This window comes from Podarcis muralis, chromosome 6 (assembly GCF_964188315.1).
Source record: "Podarcis muralis chromosome 6, rPodMur119.hap1.1, whole genome shotgun sequence".
In the NCBI taxonomy this organism is placed as follows: domain Eukaryota; kingdom Metazoa; phylum Chordata; class Lepidosauria; order Squamata; family Lacertidae; genus Podarcis; species Podarcis muralis.
In genome coordinates, this window is record NC_135660.1 from 88,787,302 (window position 1) to 88,800,461 (window position 13,160).

The 13,160-nt window shown below is 42.7% G+C and overlaps 1 protein-coding gene across 3 annotated transcripts in view; it reads right to left on the minus strand.

Moving 5' to 3' along the window:
* COG3 (component of oligomeric golgi complex 3) overlaps positions 1–11,641 on the minus strand; it is a 44,306-nt gene extending 32,665 nt beyond the window's left edge. The window contains exons 1-6 of one of the 3 annotated variants that reach the window (XR_003706662.2): positions 11,439–11,641; positions 5,801–5,947; positions 5,084–5,145; positions 3,243–3,408; positions 2,498–2,572; positions 603–695 (exon numbers count right to left, since the gene is read on the minus strand). Coding sequence is in view for 2 of the 3 variants with exons in the window: in XM_028728912.2 (XP_028584745.2) it covers positions 603–695; positions 2,498–2,572; positions 3,243–3,408; positions 5,084–5,145; positions 5,801–5,947; positions 11,439–11,585 (690 nt within the window). In the remaining variant the exon portion in view is untranslated. The remainder of the gene's footprint in view (positions 1–602; positions 696–2,497; positions 2,573–3,242; positions 3,409–5,083; positions 5,146–5,800; positions 5,948–11,438) is intronic. The other 2 variants (XM_028728912.2, XM_028728911.2) reach the window with 2 other exon arrangements.
* Positions 11,642–13,160: the final 1,519 nt, after the last annotated feature.

Below are 13,160 nucleotides of genomic sequence, written 5' to 3' on the forward strand. Positions count from 1 at the left end.
CAGGAAAAAGCAAACACTCTTGTATCAGCAGACTTGGTGTCTCAAAAGAAAAGAGATGGACTGAAAGCACACTGCCTTGAAATATGCAACGGAATGAGGAACAAACACAGGTCCTTTTAGGAAACTAACCACCAAGGCTGGCAGAGGTTTGTGCAAAGAAGTTAATAAGCCCACATTCTATACCAAGGGAATTGTATCCAGAAGTTGTGTGATCGTGCTAGGGGGATGTAGAGGAGGGGAAAGAAGAGAAGAAATGTTTGTTAATTCCTCCTCCTTCTCCTCTCTATAGCCTGTCTCATGAAAAGCTGCTCTGAATTTTGGGGGAACCTCTGTAACAGCATGGGAGACGGCATTGGGATCTACAGAGGAAGAGGAATTAGCTAAAATTGCTCCCTTCCCCCAGGAATACCTGCTGGGGCAGTGTCACTTCCATCTACAGAATGAAGTGTAGGGATTTAATCCATAAGGATTGTCACGGAAAGCATGAGGTCCCTTTTCCAGTTCTGTCATTGGATTTCCTCAATTTTAAAACCCATGGGAAACAGAATTGTGCACCACGAAATAATGTAAACAGGGAGATAAAAAAACTGAGCCCAACTTACATGCGATGAAATATATGCAATACAATCATCAAGTTTAGCCAGCATAGGGATGAAACCATCACTGTTTACTGACAATGTAGGGGAATTCAGTTTCTTGAAGAGAGAAAAACAACATGTGATATAAGTATCAGTAATAAAAACAACAAAAGAAATCTGCATTCAGTACTATCCATTACAAGTCTTCCAATAATTAAAAGAACAATCAAGTAAACTAACATTCAGGACAAGTATTTCATCCAGTCATGTCCCATGCCTCAAGTGATGAACATCTGGACATTCTTCACCCCTGATATATAGGGTTAGATTCAGACTTAGAAATCAGAAATCAATGAGACTTAGGTTAGTCATGACCAGGCATAGGCAAACTCGGCCCTCCAGATGTTTTGGGATTACAATTCCCATCATCCCTGACCACTGGTCCTGTTAGCTATGGATCATGGGAGTTTTAGTCCCAAAACATCTGGAGGGCCGAGTTTGCCTATGCCTGGTCATGACTAATTTAAGTCCTATTGATTTCAGTGGGTCTACCATAAATATGACTAAGGCTTGTGTCGCACTTTAAACCAAACCATGGTTTAGTGTAAGCATGAGAGTCCAGTCCAACTGCTGATGAGCTAAGCCATGGTTTGGCTTTGCATTATTGTCCGAACCAGAGCTTATTGTTTGTCTCTTCCTTGGTTACAGCTTGTGGTTCGTCTGCAGTGAGACAAATCATGAGCTCAGGTTGGGGTGATGCTTTTCCCCCCAAGTGAAAAGAACACTCCATTGCTGTCTGCCTACTCTCCACTGGTTAGCCAGAAGTCGGATGACCAAACGAGGAGCAAAATGACTGCACACTTGCACATTCAAGCTAAGGTACAGGTTGGTGTAAAGTTATTCCAAGATGCAACCCATAATATTTTCCTCTTAAAACATCCTCAGAATATGTTTCTTCTCATCAGCCCATGGAACATAAATGCGTTGTAAAATTATTTTGCTCACCCAGGATGCTCTATTTTAACACTCTCAAGCTGCAGCAACCAAAAGTTCAATGAACATGGCAAACGGTGGCCAGAGTTGGGAACCTTACCTAGTTCCTTACTATTTATTCTCATCAATATCTGCTTACTTACTGTAAATTGGTTTAAAATGTTTTAAGCAAGCATTTTCCTATGAGGAATTTTCCGAACTTTCAATAGAATTGTCTTTCGGCATGGTCACAGCATCAAGAAACATGAATAATGGTGGTCCATTCAATAAATTGCAATAAATTTATAGCCCCGTCACATACTGATCATTCATTGCATGTAACTGTATGCATATTTTATATTTGATTTCACCCTCATAACAAGAGACAGTGACTGGTTTAGGGTCAGCCACTGAGCTTTAATCTGAGTGGCGATCTGAACCTTGGTTTCACTTGCCCCAGTTGACACTCAACTCACTGCTATTAACTTTGGTTGCTGCATTTCCTGAAGTAATATAATTATTTGTATTTGTATTATGATTAAACAACTTTCAGTCCCATTCTATAGGTTATCATTATCAATGTTCTTATTGAAATTATTCAGTTATTTTTTAACGTCCTGGCCAAAGAATCTGCACTTGACAACAGTTGGGCCTAAGAAACATTTCTCTAGCACCCCTTGGAAATTTCCTCCTTCCTTGTTTTTGAAGACCAAACATAGACAGAGGCTTAAAACCACTTTAACAGAACAATCTTATGCATGCTCACTTAGAATAAAATTCGGTTTAATTCCATGTACACTTACTCCAGAGTTTTACTAGATTTTAACATAAGAATGATAATTACTAATCAGAGCACGCAACTCTTTAAAGAGTCTCTAGAAAGACATGACTCTTAAGTGGAAAAAGTTTTTTGGTCTTTTTGTGTGTGCTTCAAAACAATTACTTACCGTATTAATATTTTCCAGTTCATTAAAATATGACAGTTTCTGCTGGATATTTTCTGCCAGGTCCACAAGCTCTGACTTTTTCAAGGAGAAATATAAATTATTTTTAGAGGCAGGTAAAAACATGGAGATACACTGTATGTCAGGAGAGGACAACCTGTGGGCTGATTATACTAAAGCAATTACATACATTTTGTTACATTTTACCTGCATATAAAGGTATAAGATGAACTTGGTCAATCAACTATTTCTATTAGAATACACTTACATCTGAAGCCATTTGCTACAATGGGCATTCATATATTTAGGTTAGAAAGCATAAGTTGAGTTTAAAACCTGGAACTTTAGGTCCGACCTTTTTCTGGTCCAATTTAAGGCTGATATCGCCCTATTTAAAAAGTTACTCTCTGCCAGGATATACCGGGTAATCCGTTCTAGAAAGGGTCCACTGCTCAGAAGAAAAGGTAAAACAAAACCCTGGCTTGTCAGGTGCTCTTCTTGCCACACATCCCTTGTTTCCTTTACAGCTGGTTATCATAGGAATTGTAAAGACTAAGAACTGTTCACTGTCTGCTTTTTTCCTCCTCCCTCCCCATCGTTTTTCCTCTTATGTGTCATGCCTTTTGGCTAAATGTGTTTAGCCTTTTGGCTAAAGAGCAGGATCAAAAAGCTTGCAATAAATAAATAAACAATGTAGCTACAGATGCATAGGAAGCTGAAGTGTTTTTCTAACTAAGTATGAATTTACCTGCTCTTTCAGTAGCTGTTCGCAGGCTTCATGCAGCGTCCCTGTCTTGGTGGAAACAAAGAGATATTGCTTCTGTAACGACTCCAGGTGCTCAAGAGCACTGTTGACATCACTCAAGATAGCATCGCATTGCTCTTCAAACCCAGACAAATAAGCTCTTGTCTGCCTAGAGAAATCAGAATGCAACAGTTACATATAGGCACACATTTATCCTTTGAACTGATAGAAAGATTCAGGATAACAGCACGGGGAATCTGTGTAGCTGAACCTATATTGTGCAGACAAGCTTCCGAGCGATCTGGTTAACGAGTGGCTATCTAAGCTTTCTAACCTTATGCGCAGAAACCGGTCAACATCTGACGGAAACCAACACATGGCTTATTACAATCAAGGCCTGCCTGAACATACATTACAGAACAACACCAAACTCCTTTTCAACTTCTATACTTGAAGACCGTACTTCATGGTATATAGAACAATTCAGGACAAAATACATAGTTTGGGTATTGCTCTGGAGAGCCTCGAAGTATGTGATGAAAACCACATACTGCAAACAATCAAGCAACGGCGTTATGACCACAAAAAACAGCGTTTGTCTCCTCACATTCTGAGACCCTGTTCTCCGGAGGCCCTAGGCATAACTACTTCTTACGGATTTTGTGCCAATTACCTAAAAGACCTACTACTTCCTTCCCAACGAAGAGCTTTTATGCTTTCCCCTTCGCAGTGGCCAAAGGTAAAGGTAAAGGGACCCCTGACCATTAGGTCCAGTCGTGGCCGACTCTGGGGTTGCGGCGCTCATCTTGCTTTATTGGCCAAGGGAGCCGGCGTACAGCTTCCAGATCATGTGGCCACCATGACTAAGATGCTTCTGGCGAACCAGAGCAGCGCACGGAATCACCGTTTACCTTCCCACCGGAGCGGTACCTATTTATCTACTTGCACTTTGACATGCTTTTGAACTGCTAGGTTGGCAGAAGCAGGGACCGAGCAACGGGAGCTCACCCCATCGCGGGGATTCGAACCACCGACCTTCTGATCGGCAAGTCCTAGGCTCTGTGGTTTAACCCACAGCGCCACCCACATCCCGTGACCACAGGTAGATACTCACAAATTCCTTATCAAGTCCGCCTGTGTGCCTGCAATCACGGAGTACCAGATTCACTGGACCATATTCTTTTGGACTGCCCTTTGCAAAGCAAACTCCGCAAACAGATGCTGAGCAAGAAGTTAGACCTTTGACCCACGGCTCTGACAGAAAGCCAAACGAGGTTCCTCCTAGCGGATAGGGACAAGGACGTTACTGCCTCAGTGGCAGTAATTTCCATTTTACCCGGAAGGCTTCTTAATGAATCATCCCTCTAGGAAATAGACAGGGTGAAGCAGAACAACCGAGTGCCTTGTGACCCTCGACAGCCTCACTCCTGTCCCTTTTAAATTTATCCCACTGATTTGAAATGTCTTAACTTGTAATGCCAGATGCTGGCTTGCCAGATGCAGCTTGTCACGCTGGCCACGTGACCCGGAAGTGTCTGCGGACAGCGCTGGCTCCCGGTCTCTAGAGTGAGATGAGCGCACCACCCTAGAGTCTGTCAAGACTGGCCCGTACGGGCAGGGGTACCTTTACCTTTACCTTTAACTTGTAATGCCAATAAAGGTATTTGCATTGTATTGTATTGTATTGAGTGGAACGGGAGGAGGATGAAAACGAAGGCATAGCACACATCAAAAGCACACAAGCACAGCAGGACATTCTCATAGGATGTTTGGCAAGTTGCCATTGTAGGATGCTATGCCGTGATATTCACAATTCAACCAGTGGGGTGGGGAGGCATATATACCTGTATTTAGCCCCTTCATCTTGATCCATCTGCGTATGGAGTTGATCAAACCATGAGAAGAACTAGAGCAAAGAAAGAAAGAGATTACTCAGGATGTTCTGGGAGAACAACATCAATGGCATTTGGGCTGATGAAATGGGCTTATTAGGAAATATAATCCAGTGTATTGTAACAATAGCACTGGTGGTAGAGAGAAGAGTCACTGTGTGATTCCTGGTGTGGCCATTCCTGTCCATGCTTCCTGACTGGACGGCAGAATTCAGAAGGTCTACTCCTAGTGTAAAAAAGTCCCTCCCAATTCTGTGATTCATTCCTTTGCAATTACACAGAGGGGGGAAAAACCTAATGAAATGCTCTATTTAAAAAATAAAATAAAAGCAACTCTCGAACAAAAAAGGAGGTCCGCAGTGTTCCCATCACCAGCCACTCTCACCCAGCCCACTTCTCCTTTAGAATCTGACAACCTGTACAATGTCCCTGCCCTCTTCACCAAGTTAAGCATTATGGTCCAGCTTCTCTTCCAAGTACAGGCACCTCTGAATAGGGAGAGGGACACAGACAGGCCTCAGAGAAGGAAGAATAAAGCAGACATGCACAAGCATCTAAAGACAAAAGCCCAGCCAGAATTTTTGCCTATGTATTAAATAACATCACATTTAACACCTTACGTTTTGCATTTGGAATAGGAGAAGGCTTGATTTTTATGTTATGTTTCACCTGCTGTGCTGTTTCGATTCTTTCATTTTCCATACGCAACATGGAAAACCCTTTCAAGAGGATGTCCTCTGTGGATTCTGGCACTGTTGCTGTCAATGTTACGGTTAAGGATTGTTGACCAAGACTGCTAAAATCTTCAATAGGAAGCTAGACACAAATAAAAAATAAAAATGAATGAGTTGAATGCCTTAAACTGTTTTTTTTTAAACTAGTTTCTTCATTACTTACTTCCCCCCATTGAATGTTATAACACACAGTATCATTCATTCAAAACCGGATCAGAATGCTTTTATGTCAAAATTGTTCATTTAAACAGAAACAAATGCAACAGATAGCTTTTATTCCCTTTTCTTTTCTTTACAACCAGATGCATCTGGAGTTCTGTAGCTCTGTTGTACTCCATTGGAAGTTCCACTGGAACTCCAAAGCTGCAGTTTAACTTATTGATCTGTAAGCTAATATAATATACTCTGTTGTTGTTGTTTAGTTGTTTAGTCGTGTCCGACTCTTCGTGACCCCATGGACCAAAGCACGCCAGGCACTCCTGTCTTCCACTGCCTCCTGCAGTTAGGGGTATACTCTGTACTGGTGTCCAAAATCACAAACAGCTGGTGGTAGAGAGAGGAGTCACTGGGCCATTCCTGGTGTGGGGGCCACCCCTGTCCATGCTTCCTAACTGGACGGCATAGAAACATGGGACGGTCAGAATTCCACTTGGAAGAGGACACTCCAGCCAACATTTCTGCAGGATGCACTTAGTACAGATTTATGAATGAGCACCCCAACTGAGGGACGCGGGTGGCGCTGTGGTCTAAACCACAAAACCTAGGCCTAGGGCTTGCCAATCAGAAGGTCGGCAGTTCGAATCCCCACAACGGAGTGAGCTCCCGTCGCTCGGTCCCTGCTCCTTGCCGACCTAACAGTTTGAAAGCATGTCAAAGTACAAGTAGATAAATAGGTACCACTCCGGCGGGAAGGTAAACAGCGTTTCCGTGTGCTGCTCTGGTTCGCCAGAAGCGGCTTAGTCATGCTGGCCACATGACCCGGAAGCTGTACACCGGCTCCCTTGGCCAGTAAAGCGAGATGAGCACCGCAACCCCAAACAATTCTAAATCCAGAGTTATGATTAAAGCATTCTTTGAAATGTGGGCCAATTTTTAGTGGAGGTGTTCATCACCTCTATGCACAGCCCGAATTGTAAGGTGATGAGGAGTGAGTCAGGTGAGGTTTTCACATACCTGAATCAGATTGTGCCATTAATGGGATGTTGAGTCACAACTCCCTAAAGTCCAGAGCTGTTCTACAGACTTGGGTGCTGCAAAATGCTGCATTTTGCCAGTTAAAATAAAGTGATTGCTGCTTTTTAAGAAAAAAAGCAAAACCCAGCTTAGGGACCTTTACCTGGGAACACATGGAGTGAATGCATTTGGGATCAGGCTGCAAATCAATTAATATGGAAGATAGGCAGCTGACTGAAAGCTGTTGGAGCCCCTTACACTAACATGTCACAAAGACATACAAGCCATCACGAATATCATCTCTGTTGCTGTACATCTAGTCACCAAACTCTGCTACTTTATTCTCACAATTGTGAATAACATGCACCTTCAGATCAATGACAGAGCCTAGGACTTGCCTATCAGAAGGCTGGCGGTTCGAATCCCCGCAACGGGGTGAGCTCCCGTTGCTCGGTCCCTGCTCCTGCCAACCTAGCAGTTCAAAAGCATGTCAAAGTGCAAGTAGGTAAATAGGTACCACTCCAGCGGGAAGGTAAACGGTGTTTCCGTGTGCTGCTCTGGTTCGCCAGAAGCGGCTTAGTCATGCTGGCCACATGATCCGGAAGCTATACGCCGGCTCCCTCGGCCAATAAAGCAAGATGAGCGCCGCAACCCCAGAGTCGGTCACGACTGGACCTAATGGTCAGGGGTCCCTTTACCTTACACAAAACAATACTCAAATTCCTTTTGCTTTTTAGAATAAGTAGCACCTGGATTCCGAGCAGAAAAGTAGCAGAAGCAAGAGAAGTGGCTAACCTTTTCTCCACCAGCAGTTTTCCCTGCTCCACGTTGCCGGATGTATGCATCTGAGGGCAGGTCCTTTTTTTTTTTTTTTTTTTTTTTTGGCAGAGTGCCCACACCTCACTATTTTTCTATATACTTCTAAACACAGATAAATGAATACCAGCCCTGCAGGGCTTACAAAGATGTTTTTCTATCAAACTCCTCTGTTCAAAATTCCAAAAATTTGAGAGGGGGCGTGAGAGAGAGAATGAATTTTAATTCTATTCATATTTAATTGTTTTTAATTATTGAGTCCCCTCCTCCAATGCTTTTCGCTATTCTTTAGCTATTTCTTATTTTATTATTGAGTCCCTCTCAGGCTCATCACATCTCACAGCCCCACCAGAATAAAGGAGTGAGGACCGGATCTTGCAATACGAGCTGATTGGACCCTCTTCAAAGAACTCTCCCTAACTGGTATTGGGCTTAGCATTTATTCTCAGGACACCAAAGAATAGCAATTGGCTGGGGAATTAACAAGTGAGGTCAGAGCCGCAAAAGACAAGAACCATCCCTATAATGCATGGCAAATGTACTGGATACATAAACTCTTCAGACTGTGGCAGGAATCCAGCTATAGCAGCTGTAGAAGGATGAGAAAACAGGGGGTGAAGAAGGAGCTATGGGTGGAGGGCAGGGTGGATAAAAATCAATGGTTTTTATAGATTTAAATTGGATTTTTAAAATAAAATGCTTTGGAGGAAAAATCTTTCTAAAGATAGTTTTCTATTTAAGTTGCATTATAGTCCAAAGGCTATTCATCAGGAAATGAGGATTTGTTTTAAGTTTTTCATCTGATCTAAAACTCAGTCTAAGTTTTTTGTTTTTGTTTAACCGCATCAGTTAACAAACATGGATACACATGCTATAATGTTATTGTTTTAGTTAAATAAATTGTTTAAATTGTTATTAAGGAAATAACATCTTTCCAATAAAGTACAGCAGAAAAGTTGTCCAAATATAGTTAACTTATTAAACCTCACAATAATTTCATAATTAACTAGGTATTTCTAATACTATGATCAAATGAGTAATTTTTGAAATAACTGTAAAAACAACTCTGAAAATTTATCATTCAAAAAATGAAACCTACATCTGGTTGTAAATATTAAGATCATACCAGCAAGAATGAGTCTTTCTGTAAAAAATATACGTATATGATTTAAATCAAGTCTTACTGACTAGTGATTTAAACTGTGATTTAAATCTATTTGATTTAAATCAAATCCACCCTGGTGGAGAGAGACCCTCCCACCCTCCTGGACCCCCTGGGAAACTCAACAAACCTGCTGCACCTGGAAGTGTGTGTGAGAGTGTAACTGAATGGGACACAGCTGCGAGCAGCCTGAGGAAGGAGCAGCCACCTTGGGCCTGCCCATAAAAAGTAAGGCTAGAGTGAGAGGAACTTTTCTCATTGTAAGATTTCTGTGGGTGAGCTGGAGGGTGTGTCAGAAGGAAAGTGAAGTGATGTTGATTTATAGATATTAATAACTTTGTATTAATGTAACATTACATGTACAGTGGACGCCACTCGGGTCGCAAACATGATCCGTGCAGGATGCACGTTCGCAACCCGCAGCGTTCACAACCCGCAGTGTTCGCAACCCGCAGCTGCAGTTATGCGCATGCACAACTGCCGAAACCTGGAAGTAACCCATTCTGGTACTTCCAGGTTTCCGTGGTCCATAACCCAAAAAAACACAACCTGAAGCGTCTGTAACCCAAGGTATGACCGTAATGTAATGTTGTTGCTTCAGTTTTCTGTTTACCGCTTGGAGACATTTGTAATACATTAAGTAGTATAAAAATTAAATAATCCATCAATTACCCAACACTCATGGTGAAATGTGGCACAACCTTTCAGAGTAACCAAATGAAACCTTATTACATAGCATGACAGAAATCTGTGGTTTTATCAAGACAAGTTGTTTGCTGTGGTTAACGACCATTTTCACAAAATGCACACCTGAATTGCAGAGGGTTGAACTAGATGACCCTTCCAACTCTATAATTCTATGAAAATGCACCTTCTGTACCATGAAAATATATTATTATTCACATCTTATATCCTTTAAAATGTGTTTTTAGGAGCAACACCAGATTTAGGGAGGTGCAGGCAGTTCCCCCACACAGGCTGCAAGATTAAGAAGATCCATAACTGATAAGATCCATTTGGGGTTGCTGATTTTGGGCCTCACATGGGGTGCCACATTACCAAATATTACCCAAGGCTACCCTTCATCTTCCGATGAAGGGCAGCATACCAATTTAATAAATATTATTAGTAATAATGATGTTAGGAGACAGAGCTGCCCCCCCAACTTTCACCACCTTGTGGCGGCATGTGTGTACATGTGTAGGGTTGCTGCCTTTGGTTGGGCAAAATGCAGGAAGATAAAAGGTAATTTGTCCCTTCGGGCAAAATACAGGCCAGGTGTGTTGAGGGGGAGGGGGAAATGGGGGGCTTAAAAACTGCTTTGCAGCAGCTTGCTGATTTAACATATAGAATTAAGGGCACAAGAAGAACATGCGTTTTAAGAAGATTGGAAAATGTTTATTGAATATATGGAGGTAAATTGTTTACACTTTAAAACGCTGGTAGCATTAAGATAAATTCAACAGGGTAAATAAGTTTTGATGGATGTAAACAATGAAATACTGAATGGTTTAGCTTATGTAAAATATGCATGGATTTATGATATGCAAACTGAACCACGGAGAGAGAAGGGAAGTAATTTGTTTAAGGTTGTTTAGATGACTATTCTAAAAATAAAAACCACACACACACACACACACACACATATATACATATATATATATATATATATATATATATATATATATGAATAGTCATCTAAACAACCTTTAATCAATTACTTCCCTTCTTTTCTCTCAGTGGTTCAGGTTGCATATCATAAATCCCTGCAGAGAGAGAGAGAAGTTTCTGCACCGGGCAAAGCAATTTATGTAGAAGGTAAGATAGATAGCTTATGTAAAATATGCAGGGATTTATGAAATGCAAACTGAACCACGGAGAGAGAAGGGATATATACACATACACACACACACACACACACATATATATATATATACACACACACACAGTGTGTGTGTGTGTGTGTGTGTGTGTGTACACTACACACACACACACACATATACAAAGTGTGCATACATACATATACAGAGTATGTGTGTATATATATATATAGAGAGAGAGAGAGAGATAGTATATATATAGATATATATTGCTTTGCCCGGTACAGAAACGACTTCAAAGCAATCCATTGCAATGGTCAAACCGAAGCTTATCTTGAGTTTGAACATTGCAACCACCATGTTGGAAGGAAAAATCCTCCCCACCTGCTGAATTTCTGCCTGCCAAGAGGAGGAGGAGGAATAAACGTGGAAAACCAGAAAAAGGAGGAGGAGGAAAGAGAGGGGGGGCAACACATTCCCCACCTCTTCCTCAGAGGGAGCTTTCCCCTCCGTGGAGGTTCGTGGCCCCACTGAGGCCCCACGGAAGCCCCACTTCTCCCCCTTCCCGGCCCAGCCAACCCCGCCAGGGACCCTCCGCTCACCTCAGCCGGGGCGGGCAGGCAAGGCAGCGCTTCCCTCAGCTCCAGCACCGACTCCTGCTGCCGCTCGGTCAGGGGCGCCAGGGGCCTCAGGGGCCTCTCCCACAGGCTCAGCCGCTCCCGGGCTTCGCTGGGCAGCTCGGCCGCCATCCCGCCCCCTCCTTCTCCCTTTCTCCCCTCGCCCGGAACTATAACGCTGCCCGGAATCGTTTCCGAGGAGGCGAGGGACGCTGCGCAGCGGCGGACGCGTCACTTCCGCCTCCGGCAGGAAGCGGCTGGCAAAGCCTAGGCCTCCTAGACTCAAGAGAAATGTAGAGTGAACTCGCCGGCCGGCTTCCGGGGTCCGTAGAAAGAAACGCACGAAACGCATGGCGCTTCAGTTACCCAGCTTGCAAAATATTTAAATTAAAGCGGGTTTCTGGGGTTTCAATGGGTTTAAGCGGGTTTCTGGGGATAACAGGGCGTTGCTTTTCTCTCTCTCTCTCTCTCTCTCTCTCTCTCTCTCTCTCTCTCTCTCCCAGAGCAAAAGTGGGGAATTGCCCGTTTTATTTTGATTATTTCGCGCTTTTATATTGTGTTTTTATCCTGAGACCTGCAAGTATAGGGTAATGTAATAATAAAAAGCAGAGACATCACCTTGCCAACAAAGGTCCGTATAGTTAAAGCTATGGTTTTCCCAGTAGTGATGTCAGGAAGTGAGAGCTGGACCATAAAGAAGGCTGATGGCCGAAGAATTGATGCTTTTGAATTATGGTGCTGGAGGAGACTCTTGAGAGTCCCATGGACTGCAAGAAGATCAAACCTCTCCATTCTGAAGGAAATCAGCCCTGAGTGCTCACTGGAAGGACAGATCGTGAAGCTGAGGCTCCAATACTTTGGCCACCTCATGAGAAGAGAAGACTCTCTGGAAAAGACCCTGATGTTGGGAAAGATGGAGGGCACTAGGAGAAGGGGACAACAGAGGACGAGGTGGTGGGACAGTGTCCTCGAAGCTACAAACATGAGTTTGACCAAACTGCGGGAGGCAGTGGAAGACAGGAGTGCCTGGCGTGCTCTGGTCCATGGGGTCACGAAGAGTCGGAAACGACTAAACAACAACAACAACAAATAATAATAATAATAATAATTTAAAAAAACAGCAACCAAAATTGTAAGGTGCCTCTGACTGGGTGCCAGTGTTATTAATTTCCTGACTCCTTTTTTTTTTTGGCAGGGGGTGGGAGTGTTGGAGCTGGAACTGTTTCCTCAGCCTGGGTTGTGACTGAAAGGTCTTGCTGGCAACGAGAGAAAGAAAAATCAAACTCGGCATCTGCTGTCCTCTGCTGTTTCTTCAACAAGCTCTGCCTTAAGAGTGCAGATGCACTGGGTTTTTAAAATATAAATTATATAAATTATTTATTTATATGTATGTGTGCATGTATGTATGTACTTATGCTTTTCAGCTTTATACATTTCACTAATTTTACAATCATTTTAACATTTCAAAACAACTTCCTTCCCCATCTTTCTGCGGTTTATTTTTAATATCTTCTGCATAACCAAATTAACTTTAAGCAGAGGCTTGACAACCATATGTCAGGAGTGCTCTGATGGTGTTTCCTGCTTGGCAGGGGGTTGGACTCGATGGCCCTTGTGGTCTCTTCCAACTCTATGATTCTATGATTCTATGAACTTAATTTGCTCATTCTTTCACCTACTTTAAATATATACTCTTCTAAAACTGCA